At 36.6% G+C, this 20,265-nt stretch overlaps 3 protein-coding genes and 1 pseudogene across 3 annotated transcripts; 2 read left to right on the plus strand and 2 right to left on the minus strand.

Moving 5' to 3' along the window:
• The first annotated feature begins 1,127 nt into the window (after positions 1–1,127).
• On the plus strand, positions 1,128–2,382 carry LOC100247142 (uncharacterized). Its single transcript, XM_002284414.5, has 3 exons — positions 1,128–1,450; positions 1,531–1,620; positions 1,976–2,382. The coding sequence occupies exons 1-3, from the start codon at positions 1,187–1,189 to the stop codon at positions 2,051–2,053; spliced, it is 432 nt and encodes a 143-aa protein (XP_002284450.1). The 5' UTR covers positions 1,128–1,186; the 3' UTR covers positions 2,054–2,382.
• A 473-nt stretch (positions 2,383–2,855) lies between these two features.
• On the minus strand, positions 2,856–5,383 carry LOC100247281 (transmembrane emp24 domain-containing protein p24delta5-like; annotated as a pseudogene).
• A 4,899-nt stretch (positions 5,384–10,282) lies between these two features.
• Positions 10,283–12,827, minus strand: LOC100252402 (eukaryotic translation initiation factor 1A). The gene has a single exon (XM_059734427.1). It carries the CDS (start codon positions 10,949–10,951, stop codon positions 10,514–10,516), a length of 438 nt encoding a protein of 145 aa, XP_059590410.1. The 5' UTR covers positions 10,952–12,827; the 3' UTR covers positions 10,283–10,513.
• An 82-nt stretch (positions 12,828–12,909) lies between these two features.
• Positions 12,910–18,387, plus strand: LOC100257526 (uncharacterized). The gene is made up of 5 exons (XM_002285807.4): positions 12,910–14,166; positions 14,266–14,403; positions 17,541–17,780; positions 17,873–18,037; positions 18,146–18,387. The coding sequence occupies exons 1-4, from the start codon at positions 13,282–13,284 to the stop codon at positions 17,960–17,962; spliced, it is 1,353 nt and encodes a 450-aa protein (XP_002285843.1). The 5' UTR covers positions 12,910–13,281; the 3' UTR covers positions 17,963–18,037; positions 18,146–18,387.
• The last annotated feature ends 1,878 nt before the right edge of the window (positions 18,388–20,265 follow it).

Below are 20,265 nucleotides of genomic sequence, written 5' to 3' on the forward strand. Positions count from 1 at the left end.
AATAATATCGAGCCACTGCTCCATATTATTGGGATTGAATCGAATCTAACTTTTAATGATTCTATAAGGAATTATTTAATTGCTTTTTCGATATTAGAAAAGTTTTGAAAATTGGTATATTTTTAGTTTCAAATTTTCAATAAATTCCAAAATTATTCAATTAAATATTAAATTATATTTTTTTTTTTATAAACGAGGACCCAAATCTTAAGGTGTTGATTGTCTCATAACAACTATCATGGAGCAGGATATTATTAATTATAAGATTCAAACCAAGGATCATGTATCACTTATTAAGACCACATTTTCTAATATTTGTTTTGATCCATTGGACTACCCCTTTTGATAAATGTCAAATTATATATATATGATCTTGTATAAATAATAGATTATGTAATTCTCTCTTTTTGGGTCAAAAGTTCAATAAAATATTATTTAATAAGTATTTTTTTATTTATATTAAAAAAATAAATATTTTAGTGTGCCATTTTAAAAATAATTTACAAGAAAGCTTTAAGGATTTGTGTTAAATTTATCAAATGCTTTTTATAAACGAACAATTCTTTTATTGATGGGATGCTTTTTAACTTTATTTGGGAAAGGGGGAAAATAAAAAATAGAAAGGAGGAAATTATCGAAAGGTCTGCCAATTGCGCATCAAAGAAAAAGTAAGGGTCAGTTCTTGGACTTTTGACCAATCCACTTATGGAATCGCTTACGACACTCTCTCTGCCTAAAAGGAGCAAGTGGCCCTTTCACCGTGGGCCCATGGCCCCAAATGTTCAAATTAATGGGCCCTGATTGGATCCTCAGAAACAACTCAAGCATGGTGATTGAGTGGGCCAAGGCCGCTAAAGTTATGGATGCTGTCTTATCTGAGTCTCATATGGCCTATCAATCCCACTGGGCCCGTTTTAGCAAAAAGATATACATTTATGGGTTTCCATACAGGCTACCTGCATCCCCATGAAGTTAAACCATGCCCCTTCAAAATTAAGCCCAGTTCAGGTTACTCAAATACCCCACCGAGCTCAGGCCGGCCCAACTCACTATTAAGTCCAGCCCACACCTAAATACCCAATGGATCGCCCGTATCAGCTTCTGGGTCCCACCTGACGTGGCAAGGTCATGTTTGTTTAGAACATTAGAGACCTCTGATTGGAGGGTGACAGTGAGACGGGGAAAAATGGGGATTGCTGTGGTTGCAGCAGCGGGAGCATCATCATCAATGGCGTTTCTGAGAACGAGAGCACAAAGGGCTAGATGGGTTTTAACCCCTTTGGCCTCTTCTTCATTTTCAGCTAAGCCCATTTCTTCTTCTGCCTCCTCTTCAAGAAAACTGGTACTCTATTCCAAGCCCGGATGCTGTTTGTGCGATGGCCTCAAAGAAAAGCTTCTTGTTGCTTTCACGCTCTCCGGTCCTGATTCGCTCCACGACGTTGAATTACAGGTCGCGCCTTCTCTATCATTCATTCTCTCTTTCAATTTCCCTATTTGAACAGTTTTTGAGTGATTGGGTTTGTTTCTTAGATAAGGGATATTACCAGCAATCCTGAGTGGGAGAAGGCTTACCAGTATGAGATACCAGTGTTGGCCAAAGTACTTTCCGATGGCACCGAGGTTGGTTTTCTCCATTCCCCATTTTGGGTTCTGTACACTTATAATAAGAAATCATAGCGAGATAAAGAATTAATAGAGAAAACATGAGGATGTTTCATCTTGGCAGAGTTATGGTCTTGTTCATTTTTACATCAGTGTTTCATGGACTTTTCAGATGTCGATGAAATAACCAAAGTCCCTTCTCTTTGGTAGTATCAGAGTAGACCCTCTTTTACCTATAGTTGGAAGAAGAAAAACGAAAAAGAAAGAGTAGACCCTGGCAGCAAAGATCCAAACAGATTTACTTTTGGAAGTGTTTGTATATATGTCATTTTTTGAAGGTTGTTTCTCAAATGAATGTTACTATCTTTCGCAGGAAACTCTACCTAGATTATCCCCTCGCCTCGGAGTGGAGCTTGTTCAAAAGAAAATAGCAGCAGCATTGAAACAATAAGGGACTCTATGGGGCTCTGAGTGATGAACATTCACTGCAAGAATCATTTCATCTTGGATAGAGATCTTGTGTGAGGAGCGATTATATACTAGCTTCCTGCTCGTCTCCGAGTTTATGTTGAAGCCACTTTTTTCAATGTTAATTTGAAGGGCATATTTTCATTGTGGATGTAGCTGTACAACAATTATTTTCAGCAAGAAAACTAAGCTGTGACTCATTGTGAATTAAATTTTCTTGCTTTGGCTGAATAACTATTTCTCACTCTTGGTAACAACTTTAAAACCATCCCATTCTGGGTTTTCCTGTCTTTCTTTCAACTGCTTTTCTTCATATTTTTCATCTCAACACTACTGCGCAGTTTATTGGACTGAACCATTGGTTATGTTAGGACCCTATTCTCTCTTCAACTTCAGTCAAAGATGGGAGAAGCAAAAGCCAGAAAAAATTTATAAGCAGCAAGCTCAATGAGCTCCCCCAATCCTATCGCCATGATCAAAAGGAAAAATAAATTGTGTTTAGGGGTTCTAAAACAGTCTGGATCTCATTGGTTCAAAATTCAAATGATTTGAATTCTCAAAACTCAATGCAGGTATCTCATATAGCCTATACGTAAAGTCAAACTTAAAGAGGCATATATCAGAAGCTTTGTTGTTTGTAGACATGTTACAAAGCTTTTATGTTTGAACTTTCAAATAAGATACTCAGTTGCAGCTGATGAAAATCTTCTTTTGTATCTTCTCCCTGGGCATTCATAATGGAATTGGAGCCTAGAGGAGCATACACACGAACTGCTTTCTATATATTCTGTAATCGGGAATCAGACCCCTTGTGTCATTGAATAATTCAAAATAGGTCTTACAGCAGATGCTCCAGCAATGAAGTAAATGATAATGGTTCTCCCCAACTCCAAAGATGTGTAGGAAATCTGAAATTTTGTCCATCTATGATAGAAGAAATCATCTCTCCCTACTTCCAAATGTGTTGGAAATCTGAAATTTTGTCCCTCTATGATAGAAGATATCATCAACCTCCAAAGCCCCAAGAAAAATAAAAGACAAACTATTACCTTACAAAGACAAAAAGAGGATTCTACTTTTCTTCAGAACTTCCAAAACCTAAATAAGCTTCTTCTTTCTGAAGAAGTGCTGCAAGTGCCATAACTGCAAAGCTGCAACCACAATGCAGACACCAAGAGACATGAGACTGAACCATGCTACTCTGGAGTTCGTTGTTTCGCTGACTTCCCTCATCTTTGCTTCCCTGTGGTGAACATCAAGCAAAAGGAATTAATAAACAAACTTAGCTTCATTGGAAACTATTTACAAAACTATGCTGCAAACATTATTTACAGCCCACTCTTACAAAAACTGAACTGCTGGCTACTTTAGGAGCCTGAAGCACTATCCCCTCAATTTTTCTCTTTACTAATATTTTTATGCATTCTGGAAAGCCAAATGATTACCGATCAAAAAAACCTTGAAATCTCTTCATTTCAATAATTTAATCCTTTAAGATTGGAATAGATAAAATCTTCCTTTAATGGTTAATTTGGTTAATTCCTGCCATTGAAGAAACAGAGTCTTGCCATTTTTTAACACCAAATGCCAGGTAAAGAAAAAGGACAGAGAATGTGAAGGCTGAATGGAAAATAAAAGAGGATGAAGGGGAAAGCAATGTTGCACCACTAACAAAGCCTACTTCAATAGATAAAAAACAGACCAAAAAGAATCACCTCTCCTTGAGAAAGATTATATTCTCATGGATGGCATTCACTATTCCTTCAAGTTTCCTCAGCTCAAATTCAACACCCTACAAGTATGCATGTCAAATATGTGTTATCAGATTAAGAAGGAAAAGGGAAAAAAATAAACTCAAGTCCCATTTAAGAACAGACAAGAGAAACAGATTGCTAAAGCTACTTACCTCAATTTTCTCTTTTTTAGCAACTGAGTCCCAATCCTTTGCAGTAATTCCAATTTTCCAGTCAATGTCAATAGTTCTACCTGCCCCTTCCTCATGATTTCCATCCAGCCAAAAACAGGCTACATGGGCGCCGCTCTCACTAGTTGTAAATGCAGATTGACCTTTGGTCACTTTCTCTTGCTAGTAAAGATTTTGCCCATATGGGGATGATACCTAAACCCGGAATGAGAGACTAAGAAAAGAACCCATGCAAAATCTTCTAGATAGCACAAATTGAAGATAAAAAGAAAAAAAAAAAAAAAGTCATCTAAATGGTTTAATTAAGAGCAACAAAAACTAATTCATGTTCTTCTTCATTTATGCCATTTGCAATTAAAGCGATGAAAGAAAATCCAAACCTATGAAATCAGACCCCTAAGAGATGAAGCAGAATTGACTGAATCACATCTGTCAATGACAAAGAGGAACCAAATAAAAGCTGATTGTAGACCAACATTGCAGCTTCTCTTTTATTTATAAATAGAAGTCTCAATTCTAAAGACTTAGAAGTTGAATTTGGGCAAAGGAAGCCCCAAATCATACATTTTCCATTCCCCAAACTACTAAGATATGTGGATTTTTCTTGATTAACTCAATAAGTTGGGGCTTAATAAATAACAGAGACAATCATGGACAAGAAGCATCAACAAACTCCGGGAATTGAACATAACAAGAAGCACAACTCTCTTTAATATGGTGCATATCAAAAAGGATTTAATGGAGCTTGAAAATGAAAAATTACTAGTGATAGATTGGGTATGATCTCAACAACTCGGAAACTTGAGTTCTCTTTCTGATCAACGATTAACCCCTGAATTTTAAGAATTGAATCGCTATATATAGAACTAGATCAGAATAGAATTTCAGGATTAACACTGTAGCTTTTAGAAGCCAAAATGGCCGCCATTCCACTTCCAAAACCAAGAACAATAGCAAATAATCTTACTGGAAAAAGAAAAAAGAGAGACAAAGCAATCCAGTTCATGTATGGAACATGAAAAAGTGAATAAAATTTTGGTAATACCCTAACGGAGATGGTGGTGGGATGGCTGGGGTCGTCGTCTCCGCCTAGGACAAGAGAGTAATCGAGCAAAACGACGACGTTGTTGTGGATTTCTTCAGAGACGCACTTGGTTCCAGAGCTTGGAAGGCTCAACCATATGGCTTGTGATGGCGTCGCCCACCATATCATGATCATGGTGGCCGCCAACAGCATTATCCCACTCTCCGCCATTGTTGAGCTCTCACACGCTCACACCAACACTACATCTGTGTCATCTACTTCGAAAACATACAACTACCACCCGCGCGCTCGCTCACTGCGAGTGGAGTAAATACTGGAGCGCTATGTGTCCCGCTGTCTGCGACGCTGGTCTTTTGAGGAGCCAATGGCCTCCGTGCAAATTGTCCAATTTTGGACACGGCAGCTTAATTCTTGTGGTTTCCCCACGCGCTTTTAATCACGGTGCAATGCACTCAACAGCACGGTAGAACGGGGAGAAAAAGGGCAGTACAATTTTTCCTATAGAAAATAAAAAATACATTTAAACATAAAAATTTTGAAAATATTAAACAGTTAGTTGGTTCTTGAAAGAAAGAGACCCAGACACCAGAGAGAAAAAAAATTAAAACAATGTTAATAAATTAATTTTACATGTTTTTAAAACTTATTTTTATTTTTAAATAAAATTAAATCATTTAAAAATAAATAAGTTTTTAATAATTTTAATTGTATTTATTTAATTTTTTCATTTTTATGATAAGTCAAATAGGAAAAATAAATAAATGGATCTTTTTAAAGATTTTTTTTGAAACAAAATATGGTATAAAATATTATTACTTTCCACCAAAAATAAATTTAATTCAACTTTCAATTTTTAAAAATCTATATTCTTGAAAAACTTATACTTGAAAATTCAAATAAACAAAGATAAATCATGGTCGAAATTATAGAAATTATATACATTGTGGCTGAGGGGATTCATCCACCTGGTTCTTTCTAAAAAAAAAAAATTCATTCTCATGTTAAAAATTTCCAGGAAAAAGAAGAGTCGATATCTTTACTCCCTAAATTTCCTACTTCTGTTATCATTATTATTCTTTCTTGTAATCACATAATAAATTTTGGAAGCCATTTACGTATACCTATGGCTTTACCATTTGCAAGTAGGAGGAAGACTCACTTGATTAGATATAAATTATTATAGTATTTGTACTAAGAAGGCCAGGGTGTCTCCATTAAGATGCTTTTCAGACATGATATGTGGCAATGCAGCTATTTTGTTCACAATCAAATAGATCTGGGACTCAAGGATGCCTCCCAAGGTGACTGTCGTTGCCTGATAGAAAGAATGAGAGAATTCAAACAACATAGCAACTTTTTAGTAGGCAAATACAAATTCATTAATAATCTCCTAGCAGAAAAGACGTGTGACACTGGTTAATAGGAAGCACAAAAAGGGCACCCAAAGGCGTACAGGACAAAGGAGGTTTGATTGCTTGAACCATCTTCAAAATATCTACAAATTCTCTCCTGCCAAACAGTCGGAATGAAGCAGGGGAAGCACACCGTCCTCTGCCTTCTGCCCACAAAAGTCCCATTACAACCCAATAAGGTCTTACTGAAGAAGGATCTACCCAAGCAGACAAGCACTGCCCCAAAGAAAGAAACGAAAATTCTGTATGTTCTTTGTTGTTTCACCATGTAAGAGAATAGAATCAGATTATTTTCTTCCTCTGTACAAAGGATGTGCCATTTACCAAAGACCAAGGACCGGCCTCTTCTTTTAAGCTGATCTAAAATATAAATCTTACCCCAAACCACTGCTCGCAAGCAAAGAAACCATTTTATGGGTCCAACAAACCACCCCAAACCTCTTTTGCAGGAAAGGCAACAACCTTCTCTGGCTCCAGAGGTGAATAAAAGGGTTTAACTGAGAACTTACGTCCTTGGCACCCCTCCCTCTAGAAGCCTTTAGAAAGAGAGACTATGTTCTGCAACTCCCAATTATGGAATTGTCTCAAAAAACAAGAGTTTCAATGACCTTTCCCACCCACTTCTTCTGAAATGACAGCAGCCAAAGCATCCTTGGATGTGGCTATGGAATACTATGTGAAGAACAGTACACACGATGATAATTCACCGCACTAATCATCCTACCAAAACTTAACTCTTGCCATGTCAACCTAACCTAAAGCTAGATGATGCTTTAACATCTCCCATCCTCTCTTAAGAGCTCATCACAAACCAACCCCAACATCTTCCCTTCCGATACAAAAAAATGAATCTCCCGCTTCTTGCAAACTCCAACACTACTTTCCAAAAAAGCCTTATTGAGATAATAAAAGGCTTTAACTCCTCTTTTTCCTTGCAGACCAGATGCAGCTTTTTTATCAAGAGAATCACCTTCTCAAAGGAAATTCCTTTGAATCTTTTCACACTCAATTGAACCAGCCTTGGAATCACAAGAAGAGACATGAAGTAAATTGGCCAGTAAGACAAGATACTTCTCAGTAAAGTAAGTCTTGCTCTTTGATAAGGCTTGATGTTCCAATAATGCCAGCCTCTTTTCTAACCTCTCCTCAATCACATCCCAAACCATTGTAGGCTTAAAATAGGATCCCAAGGGAATACGTAAGCAAGGGGTAGAAGTAACCACCTTACCCATCCGTTTCTTTAGTCTATTGACCAACCCTTTTACTATAAGCTAGTAGGTTTTGCTATAAGCTTATACAATCCCCCCAACCCTGGACGAGTTAATAGGTTTAAAGCTCTTCAAGCTTTTGACACCTCCTTCTTAGAGACTAAAAACAAAAATGTAGCATTTAGGCTCCTCTCAAAAGAACCATCCTTATGAAACTCCCTATAAAGACTCATCACCTCAGCCTTGACATACTTCCAAAAGCCAAGGAAAACTCATCTGGATCCAAAGCTTTATCACCCTAAACCTAGAAAGAGAGAGCAACAAAAATTTCCTCATAAAAAGGCTCCTCCAAGCACAAAGAATCCCCTCCTTCCAAATGTTTTAAGAGCATGGAGGTTTGAATCCTCTTCAAGGCATAGTATTGAGAATGCTTATAAAATGAGCAATTCAATAAGAGATCTTGAACTGGTATAAAGATACGATCAGGCATTCCTTGAGCCTTCCCTAATGCAATCAATATTCAAATGTTGAGAGGAAAGCTCAATATGTTCAGTGAAGTGACATATTTGCCTACCTTTGAGTCGGTTCAGTGAAGTGACAGACTAAACAAAGCAACTCATGCGCAATTAACACCTATCAAGCCTGACGAGCCCTCCACAGAGCTGCATCCTTACTCACCTGGTCCATGCACATTGCTGTCCCCAGGAGGATGGCAGCCTATCCTAGATCTTCCACCACTGATCTACAACCAGCCTGCTTCTCATTCCAGTCCTGCTGTTAAAAGACATCCCCATCTATACTAGGCATTAGCAACCAAAACAGGAAAAGGTCCACTGTGCCTTCCTTGAACTTTGCATCCTCTATTAGCTAACCCTATTGACTATCTATTAATGTAGTTTCTTCTTCACTAAGCATTAGCCATTCTTTGGAAGAATGTAGCATTCATATCCCCTCATTTAGCGACAACTCACTAGATTTCAGCCACCAAGAAGTTTCTTCCAGCAACCAAAGATTAAACTCATCCAAAGCCAATTCTAAGGACAAAGATCCCTTCCTCTCCTTACAATCCCAAAAAACTATTTGATCCTTCCAATGACATCCCAGAAACCCTTTATTCCAAACTTCAAGGTTTTCTTTCAAGGCTTTCAACTTGGGAATGAGAGCATGCCCAAAAGAACCTCTAAAATAATAACTTACCCACCAGCTCTTAAACCAAGTCTCAAAACCTCTCAACCTCCAACCACATATTCTCAAATTTGAAAGGAGTTTATAGCAAAAGTAACCAATTCATCATCATAAAAGCACAAATATCATTTTCACGGGGCAAGGGGAAAATAAAAGACAAAGGAGAAGAAATTCCCAATTATGCTTAAATTTAAAATCCAGTCTCTCAAGATCAGTGGCATTTTCCCGGAGCAGAATCTTGCACCAATTGCATAATCCCTATAAATTCATACAGAAATGGATCACAAATTAACAAAAGATATATATACATAAAAAAAACAAGAAAATTTGAAAAAGGAAAAAAAAACCAAACAAACCAACCAACCTGATAAGGATTTTCTTTTAGATCACCACATAGGTCAATGCTTAATCTTCTTCTCCTTGTCGCCATCCCTACATCTTTCAGCAGCACATTTCAACCCATCCTCTCATGGTTTAGGGAAAAAAAGATCAATATTCAATATACAAAGGAAAATTGCGAGCCAAAAAAGAATGAACTAAGGTCAAAAACACAATTTGCCTTTAGGCTCTATTTGGAACATAGATTGTGAGGGAAAGTAGGAGGGAAAGAAAATAAGAAGGTAAATGAGAATCTAAGAAAATAAAAATGATATCTAAACTCAATAAATTTTTCCTCCATACCTCTTCAAATTCCTAACACAATTTGCCTTTAGGCTCTATTTGGAACATAGATTATGAGGGAAAGTAGGACGAAAAGAAAATACGAAGGAAAATGGGAATCAAAGAAAATAAAAATGATATCTAAACTCAATCAATTTTTCTTCCATACCTCTTCAATTCTTTACTTTTCTATATAAAGTATAAATTTTAAATAATTTTTATCATATTTGATTTTATTTTGGACTTTTCCACAGTAAATCAAACAAGAAAATGCAGGTTTGAACTTTAGAACAAAAAACATGTCCTATGCAAAAACAACACCAAAAAATTGACCAAGCCTTCCAGACGTATCTCAGGAATACTAAATTGAAAAAAAATAAAATAAAATGGAATACGTCTTTGCTTTCAATGGGGTAATGTTGCTTTGAAGAGTAATGAAATCCTACTTTGATGGAGAACCCGAAACAATCCATAACAAACTCAATTTTTTTTCTGCCTAAATTCCCCAGGAGTAAACAATTCTCGTTGTGAAATACTGTCAACAAGTAAAACACATCCTGACGGGACTCCACAAAAAACTTCCAGGAATCTAATTGTCCAAAGAATTTTCTCCTCCAAATAACACTGATCAATCACACCCAAAAAATCTATATATCATAAGAACTCAATAGCAACCAACATCAAATTTACAATATAGAAAAGCAATTCCAAATTAAAAACTTCATCCACAACACCATCAAATTGACAAAAGATAAGGAAAAATATAAAACCCAAATAATTGGGGAAATTAAAAGGAAGTTCACTATTATTGCATCAAATTCACCATCCATAGACCTTAATACATAAACCGAAATAAGCATGCGTACGATTGAATATTACAAGCAATCCCAGAGGCCTCAGAGACTGCAATACCTGTATCCACCAATAACATGGAAGCAAACATCAAATATCAAGGAAAAAACTCGATATATAAACGCAGTTGGGCATATCGCAAGCCCTAGATATGCGTCTAGATTTTGTCGATATCCTCGTCCTCAAACTCGATGTAGTCATCGCCTGCGCCTTCATCTTCCTCGTCAAGGCCGCCTGCAATACCCTCATTGAGCCTAGTGTTCTCCGGAAGCTCGCCGTAGGCCTTCAGAAGGCGAGCCTCGTCGGGCATGTACTTGAGGATGACGTCAGCCTTGTCATCCTGGTAGTCACGGAGACCGACGAGGATAATATCACCTGCGGCGATCCAGACCTTCTTGTGCATCTTCCCGCGGATATGGCAAAGGCGTTTGGTTCCATCGATGCACATGGCTTCGCAACGGCCGTTGCCGAGCATGCGGAGGACCTGGGCGTATTCTTGGCCGTCTTCTTTAAAGACAAGCTCCCGCTTCTCATCATCCGCTTCGTTCTTCCCTCTCTTCCTGTTCTTACCTCCCTTACCCTTGTTCTTCGGCATCTCTCAAACCCTAATCGATCTCTCTCTCTCTCTCTCTCTCTCTCACCCTAACCCTAGACTTCTCGAAAACAATGAAAAGTCAAAAGTAATTCCTCTCCTACAGAGTCACTTCCTTTCAAATCTCCCGGAGTGAGTTTTAGACTTCTAGTTAAATAAGGTATGCTAATTATTTTCTTAACAATCTTAATTCTGTCCGTTATAATATTTTTCATGCACTAAAAGAAAATTAATTATGCTACAAATTGCGCTAAACGTTATCAATACTTCCACAATAGGTTTTTAAGCCATTTGATAAAATAAATAAAAAATAATTAATTTTATATACTTTGATGATAATTTTGAAAAGTAACTATCAAATAGTTTTTTTAATCATATCATTTATATTTTAATAAATATATAATGAAAATTATATATAGATTAAAGAGATTGGAAAAGAGAAAATACAAACGCAATATTTCAATTGTAATTCGAAGTAACTTGATCTCCACTTTTTATCTCAAATTTGGAGTTCCACTTATTCAAAACTTTCAAACTACACCTTTAATCAATATAATAAAATTATAATTTCAATGGATCCTTTTACACTTTTTGCTCCTAACATCCTTTATAATCCTTAAAAGATACTCTACTCTTAAATAATCCTTTCAGTGATACCTATACTTAAGAATCCCTTAGTAATACTTTACACTTAGATTTTTTTTCTCAAATATTTACAAATAAAGATAAGAAACATTAATTCTCACCAAATTCTAGTATAAAATCTAGACTTACATGATACAAAGATAAAACTATGATTAAATTGTACATTAATGATATACAAGTTTTAAAACAAGGTCCATTAAAAAACACTCCCTCAAAACTTAAATATATTTAAGAAAAGTTTAGGAAGATTAAACTCTTAAAAACAATGAAGATCGAAGCCTTTAAATAAGGAAAGGAAACTCAAATTACTTGTTAGCTACATTAAAGGGTTTTTTCGGTGGTTCGATCGATTTACTAGCCATTGGGCAAATGCTTCGTATGTAATTGTTAGGGTTCAATTGGATCTCGACTAGGTACCTCAACCAAGAACACAACATTAGGAAGAGAGGCTTTGACCAGGAAATGATAATCAACTAGTGACCCAACCAATTGAGTCGATTCAATTCACCCTTGATTTATTGAACAAATTTTTTAATCAACAACCATTTTTTAAAACTTAAAACATTTTAAACAAATTTTAAATAGTATTTAGCGTAAGATTTTAGTTGATAATAAGAAATCATTCAATTATAAAATATTTTAAACAAAATAACTCATAAATGATTTTTAGTGCAAAACAAATAAAATAAAATGCATGAAAAACCTAATGCACTAACAAACTTATAAAGAGATCATGTGAAATGTCTTGAAAACTCTTCCATTTGAGGTTTCATCTTCTTTATTGATTTTTCTTGGGTTTAATTTGATCATTATTACAATACAAATCAAATAACATGGATGTGTAAAGAAGGAGAACAAACATTATTCAAATATGATTTAAATTTATAACTCACCCAATTGTTTACTAAGGGATAGGTGCACATGTAGAGATGCCACTATCATTACTGGTCGTGATGTTTTCCCTGGCCAAGCTCTTAGACGTTCACTTCAATGCTCTGAGATGCTTATTTGATGTTGAGTTTTAGGATGCGGGAGTTTGACAAAATAGATGGAGGCTTCCACAAGGGTTTTGTGCATGGATATAAGAGAGTACTTACACTTGGCCCTCTTTGACATGTTTTCTCTTTTTGCCACATTATTTTCCACGTGGGCGTTTGGTTGAATTGATGATGAGGCAACAATTTGATTGGATGAAAACTAAACAAGTCATCTTCGCATGGAGTTGTTGATCCTTTAAATGAGTGAAAGGGCATTATCAAGGTACCTATCTTTTAAGTTAGGCTTTGCAACAAGTTAGGCCATCAAAATTCAAAGGTTCATCACTATTAAAATCGTACTCTATTACATAATTTTCCCTAGAAAAGTTCCCTCCATCTTTAGATCCTAAATTTGGGCCCACAGTACTATACTGAAGCGAAAAACAGTGCATCATTTTGGTCAGTTGACAAAAAAAGTAATATTCCTATTATGGGACTAGATTCATTAGTCATCCAGTCTCTTAGAAGGATTGAAATGGGTGTTTCGAGTTCTGCCAATCTCCTACGGGAGAAACGGCTTTCCTGCTATCCAAAAAACGCATGCAACCTTTACACTTGTCCACGTTTTGTTGGCCCCCTTGACTTGGCTCTACCGAATCATTGCTGAGCGATAATTGCTGCAAAGTGGTAAGCTCCCTCACTCTTCCCACCATGGTCAACCACAGCCGCCGTCGCCGCCCACTGCTCCCAATCATCGGTCTCCTGCTCTTACTCTTACTCTCATCCATCTCCGCAACACCATCCCACCAGCATCACCTGGAAAAAGAAGAAGAAGACTCACCTATAACTCGGTTTCAAGGCTACCTCAGAATTAACACAGTACACCCGAACCCCGACTACGCCTCCGCCGTCTCCTTCCTCAAATCCCAAGCTCTCTACATTGGCCTCCAAACTAAAACCCTGGAATTTGCCCGATCGAAGCCACTTCTCCTCCTGACATGGCCAGGCTCCGACCCCTCTCTGCCCTCCATCCTCCTCAATTCCCACCTCGACTCTGTCCCTGTCGAGCCATCCAAGTGGCTCCACCCTCCCTTTTCGGCATACCGCTCTCCCGATGGAAAAATCTTCGCCCGCGGCTCCCAAGACGATAAATGCATAGCTATGCAGTACCTCGAAGCAATTCGGAACCTCAGAGCCCAGAACTTCCAACCCACTCGCACGATTCACATTTCCTACGTTCCCGATGAGGAGATTGGCGGGTTCGATGGTGCAGCGAAGTTTGTTGCGTCGAAAGAGTTTGCGGATTTGAATGTGGGGTTTATGTTAGATGAAGGGCAGGCATCGACGGGCGATGAATTTAGGGTTTTTTATGCGGATCGGTCGCCTTGGAATTTGATAATTAAGGCTTTTGGGATGCCTGGACACGGATCAAGGTTGTATGATAATAGTGCAATGGAGAATTTGATGAAGAGTGTTGAGATTATCACTAAGTTCAGGGAAAGTCTTTTTGATGTGGTTAAGGCTGGTAAGGCCGCGAATTCAGAAGTTATTTCAGTTAATCCAGTGTATTTGAAGGCTGGGATTCCATCCCCCACTGTGAGTTCATGCTTGGTTGTTTTTTGGGTTTGATTTTATTAATTTGTCATTGTGGGTGGCTGTATTCTAGTTATAGCCATTAAAGAGTTATTTGTACAGGGATTTGTGATGAACATGCAACCTTCCGAGGCGGAGGCCGGATTTGATCTTCGCATGCCACCAACAGCAGACCCGGATCTTGTGAAGATAAGAATTGCTGAAGAATGGGCACCAGCTATCAGAAATATGACGTACCAGGTGACTAATGATCTTTATCTTTACTTAAATAGTTGACCAATGATGATGATGATGATGATGATGATGATGAATATATATATATGTTTGCAAGTGTTATACTGCTGTTGAAATTTAATCACCCCTCTGCATTTAAATAGGTTTTGAATTGGGTTTATCTGGTATCGAATGGAATTAGGACAAGTCCATTTATTTTTCTAGAGTTGGGTTCAAAATAAGGGTATTTTAAGATTTCAGGATGAAATTTAATCACCCTTTTGCTTCTTTCTTGGCAATTCTGGTGTCGCTTCCATTTTACATTGCTCATATATAATTAGAAATCCTATGTCAAATACAATGGACTGTTCAATTTTCATAGGAAATCCATATCCTTGATTGAATCTCTTGGAGTTCTATCAACTGGGATTGCTATTTGGGTTGTACAACCTGAAACAGAAATTATTTTATGCTTTTATTATTGTAATATTAATAATTTACAAGTGGCAATCTACTAAATTTATCCAATTCAACTGATGTCAAATTTTGATTAGGTGACCATTATCCTAATGAAAGAAGTGAGTTAACCACAATTCTCTAAGGATCGCATTTGACAGCTGCATGATATGTTCTACATGCTACACATCAATCTTGTAAAAACAAAACATCCGTTGGGTTCCTACTTGTGAGAAGGAAGGCCAGCACAGGCTAAATCCCTTTTCATGATAACAAGGGACCCCCAAAGTGATACAACTGCTAATTGTTATTGTTTTACTCTATGCATAATGGTGTCTTATTTGATTTTTGAGCCTTCATAATTTTATCACTTTGTCATGTCTTTATCTTAAAACCTCATTTTGCTTTGTTGAGTACCGATATTTTGAAACAAAATGGTGTTCATGTGTGGAGGTAACAATGGAATGATTGTCTTGGAAACTAAGTTGATTCCACAAAATCAATTTTTATTTGTCTTATTCAAGAGTTATGATATGTGTATGCTTCTCCATTTAGGTAATTGGCATACAGGAACTTGTTCACACATGACAGCCTGTGCATTAGTTTCCAAGAAGTGTTTGTACACTTTATAGAAGAATCCTTTATCTTTTGCTTCAAAATGTATAATGGAATCTATTATATAGCTGTTACTTTCTTCTTTGTTTTAGTTTGCAGTTCTTCCACATGTGATGACGCTGAATAACATATTTTTTTATTTTTTATGTATTACCTTTTTGGCTCATTCCTGCTGTGGTTTAACCGAGCAGGAGAACCGCATCTATGATCTATTCAACCAGGCTTATTAAACCATAATCCTATTCCCAAAACTTTGTTAACATATTAGAGTGCTGACATTTATAATACCCTGCATCACAACTATTGGCTGAAAGGGCTTTCCTAGTTTATTTCAGATTCCTGAGATTGTTTTCTTGAGATATGTGATATGGAATGTTTTTCATTCTGTGAATGGTCCTTGTTGGATGGCTTGGAGGGAGCTAGAAAGAGCCATCTACTCTTTCTGATAAAATTGGCAAAAGTAGATCCGTAGTGGCTAAAATTTTAGGAATTGTGTTGCAAATGTATAAGATCATATTTTGTGGTTAATCCATTTTGTTTAATTATTGAGTGTCATCTGTTGGAAAGCAAAAACTTCCACCCTGGAATAATCTATTTCTTTCTCAGATTTTAAAATTTTCATCTCTGCAAAGCTATCTTGCTTTGTTTTCATAATTGCATAGCTTGTCCAAGCAGTTTAGTCCTTTGTTGAGTTCTTTATTTGTTTCAAGTTACTGTAAATTGATGGAGGGAACTTCATCTTAGTACAAATTAATGGAGGTTTGGTCACTTAATAGATGGAAAGAATTCTTGGGAGCCTATGTCCTCCCTGATACCATTGAATGGTGTGAATGTATTCTAGTCCACTCTTTTTAACACTAGGGGCACATACACTATTCAGGCTTATCATTGAATGAGGCTGAAAGAAATTGCTTTGAGCTTTGTTTCATTTGAAGTTTGCATATATAGAAAGGAAACTGGCATCTTTCTGTTAACCTTTTTCCTCCCATCATCATTTGGCATAAGGAGAGTAGACAAACATCTCTACTATTTCTAAGGGGATGTGTGATTTTACAGAATCTCTGGAACATTGTAACTTGTATTTTTTTCTAAGTTAGAATGAAGAAGGGGATGACTCTTGATCAGGATCCCAATGATAGAGATAGTTTTTTTCCAATAGCCATGCTGCTTGACTTGTTTTGCAGTTTGAAGGCAGCAGTTTGTTATTTTATTTTATTTTTTACTCTGATGGCCTGTATCATTTTGTGCTTTGGCTTTCATAATTGGGTTGCAAATTCAGGTTGGAAGTAATAACAAATGTTGGGTTTGTTTATGCATGTTAAATTGAACATTCACATAAATGAAAGTACAAAATTTAAATTTCATTGTAACTGACAGGAGGATATATTTCTGTTCGTCTTAAGAAATATTCTTCATACTTGCTTGGCTGACTGGCCATCAGGCTATCTGTACTGCTCTTGCAAATGCATCCTATGGTTTTCCTTTGTCAGGGAAATACACAATATCTCACACATTACTCAACTCTACTCAACTAAGCCTTAAATCCCAACCACTAGGATATGATACACAAGTTAAAGGAGTCGAAGAGATTTTATTTATCGGTCTGAAATTTACCTGACCAATGGAGTATGTTAAGGTTCTTGGTACGGTGTTCCACATCTAATTGACTTTTTTGCTTTCTCTTTGTTACTAGAATAGACCATTTTGGTTTTTGTAGTTGGCTTCTGCTCCTTGATAATGGGCCTGAATAGTTGCAACTTGTGTACCAAAAATTACTAGTCACTTGATTCCAATAGAATCTTTGGATGCTGGAGAAGCATTGGAGAACCATGTTAAGCAAATAATATGCAAATTGAATCATGACATTCTCATCTTGTTGTGTTTGTCCATAGTACAATTTATCTATTTTCTTTGATGTTGACTTTGTGGATTTTTATCATCTTCAATAGTCTTGACCACCAAAATAATTAGCAGAGGAATTAAATTTTCTCTTACGAAATATTCCAACATCAATCAGCTTTTAGGATTCTGCTTCTCCTACAACAAAAAAGACCATAAGTGAAAGATGGCTCATCACTTGTTTTATATGGCAGATAATTGAGAAAGGACCCATCAGAGACTACATGGGGCGCCCTTTAATGACACTGACCAATGACTCCAACCCGTGGTGGTCTATCTTCAAGCAAGCTATAACTGAAGCAGGAGGAAAACTCGCAAAGCCTGAAATCTTAGCTTCAACTACAGATGCACGATATATGAGACAGATGGGCATTCCCACTCTTGGTTTCTCCCCAATGACAAATACTCCTATCTTGCTTCATGACCATAATGAGGTTTCACAAGTTTGTGTATCAATCTTCAAATCACTTACAATCCCATATGCAATTAATCATCATTCTTATTCTGCTTTTTCTTTTTCTTGCAGTTCCTGAAAGATACCATTTATTTGAGGGGAATTAAGGTTTATGAATCCGTAATTAGTTCTTTAAGTTCCTTTGTGAGAGCTTCTGCCTAAACATTCTTCACCTCAGAAGTTTCATTTTGGTGATTCATGGAGAGGGACAATAATGACACACACACTTGGCAGGGGGTAACATCACTTGCACTGGACTGTTTTCTGGTTGTTGTAACTCATCCTGCTTTTGTTGTTGTGATCTAATTTGTAACTGATCATTGTTTATATTTTGTGATTTTGCAGTCTCATCCATCGACTTCTGATAACAATCGCAGTGGCACCCTTAACTGATACTTCACTGTACTCACTAAATGCCTAGTTTCCCCTCCCCTTATCTTTTACTTTGTGACATTTAATAGTTTATGTAAAAGTTATATTTGCATCATTAACGTTTAATATGTTTGCCATTAGAGGATCATAATTTGAAGGTCACGAGCCTGCCTACTGAACACATACACATAATTGAAAATTTGTAGTTTATTGTATGATTTTTTTTCTTCAAAATTTTTGAAATGGGTATGAAGTTGTTGCACTAACAGGAGAAGTCCTTAACAAGGACACATTTGAAATAGTTTAGAAGGCAATAAATGAGCATAGAGTGGACCTAGGAAAAAGGAAAAGGCTACATTGATTGATTTCAACAGATTATTTCTACTTAGTACTTTCTTGATAAAATAAAATAAAATAAAATTTGGACACAAATAGATACCTTTTTCCTCATGTAAAACAAGATATAAGAATTTTCAGACCTTTACTATAGAATGAATGTCATCGTTATTGTTGTGATGTTGTTTTCATGGGCCAGACTTGGATGGGATATGGTATTCCCTAGTTGTTCCTTTAAAGTTCATAAAATTATATTGCGGATCTGGGTTCCTAACTGGAAAAGGCACAAATCAGGCACTTCATTTGTTATCTTGTTTTCCCTTATAATTAATGTTTTGAGTTTCTTTTTTTTGTTTTCCCTTCTCTGTTTTAAATTGTCTATTGCTGTAATTTAGGAACAACTACATAACTTTTGGGTAGCTTCTCACCATCAAGTATATGCTTCCATAGGCTCTTGTAGTGGTATTATCTTGGACATGTTTTGGATAGTATGCTTGCTTGTAAGACTCATTTGTAAAGTTTCAGCTGCAAATATATTTACATTATGGAATCCTTTAATTGAAGTCAGATGTGTAGCTAAACTCATTTGTATTTGGAGAAATACAAAATACGAACCACAGGCTTGTATAAAGAGCAATTGAAGTTCCAGTGCTCTTGGAGCATCATTATTCTTCCAATGGAATCCAAAAACTTATTTAAGTTTTTTCAGTTAATATAATGTCGGTTGACTGCCAATACATTTTTGTTTTGAACATTCTGAATAGGTTAAGTAGCTGGTCTCAATGTTTTTATTATTGATGTAGTCTGATCTGAAGGCAAAATCTGGAGAAATTTAGAAAACTCCACAGCAATTATGAACTTTTTCTTTGCCACTTTTCTGAATTTCTGTGGCAGGATCATGTTGCTGTTGGACTCGCAGTAGCTGCAGGGTACTCAGAATTTTCCCCAAGAGTTGATGCCAAGGTTGCACCCTATATTGAAGAGAGGTATCCCAGTCAATTGGAGCATTTGAGTGTCATGGATAAAAATATTGAAGGTGTTTGTTAACTTTGTTTACACATACATATAATACAACATTAATTCATGAAACCCCTTTTTTAAGTCCTAAAATATTTGTAGCTTAGTTGTTATGCCTTTCAGTCAACAAGTTCGTCTCTCAGCATTTAAAAAAGGAAGAGAAAAAAACAATAACAACTAGAAGCATTACGGAAGCCATTACTATATGGATATGGTTATGATTGTTGATACCATGAACCTGAGACCCCATTCCTTTTCTGGGAACCTTCTCTCTTGATTCTTCTTAGGCCTACCTTACCCACACATGGATCTTGCCTCTTCATCTTCCAACATCCTTCAAACTTTAAAATCTTCATTGCATTTTTGCCCATCCCCCCAATCCAGACTAAACATATCACTTGTCACTTTCATTTATATGCTAGGTACGGAAGGTCGTGGACTGGCACCACCCACCACTTCATATATATAATTTGTCATCTTCCTCTGCAATCACACACAAATGAAAGAACATGGATAAGAGGAACATGCATAATGCATCTTCATTTATGCTTGATGTAGTTAAATATTGTGGCGGGGACACAGTACAAGTCCATTTTCATTCATTTCTCGGCTACCCTTTGGCATATTTCTCACAAATATCCATTTTCATCTATTGATATCTTTTACAAAATTGGTGATCCTTCTCATCGTATAAGAATGTGTGGAGCCTGGCGTGTCCGGAAGCACAGGAGATGAGCATT

This window comes from Vitis vinifera, chromosome 18 (assembly GCF_030704535.1).
Source record: "Vitis vinifera cultivar Pinot Noir 40024 chromosome 18, ASM3070453v1".
Lineage (NCBI taxonomy): Eukaryota > Viridiplantae > Streptophyta > Magnoliopsida > Vitales > Vitaceae > Vitis > Vitis vinifera.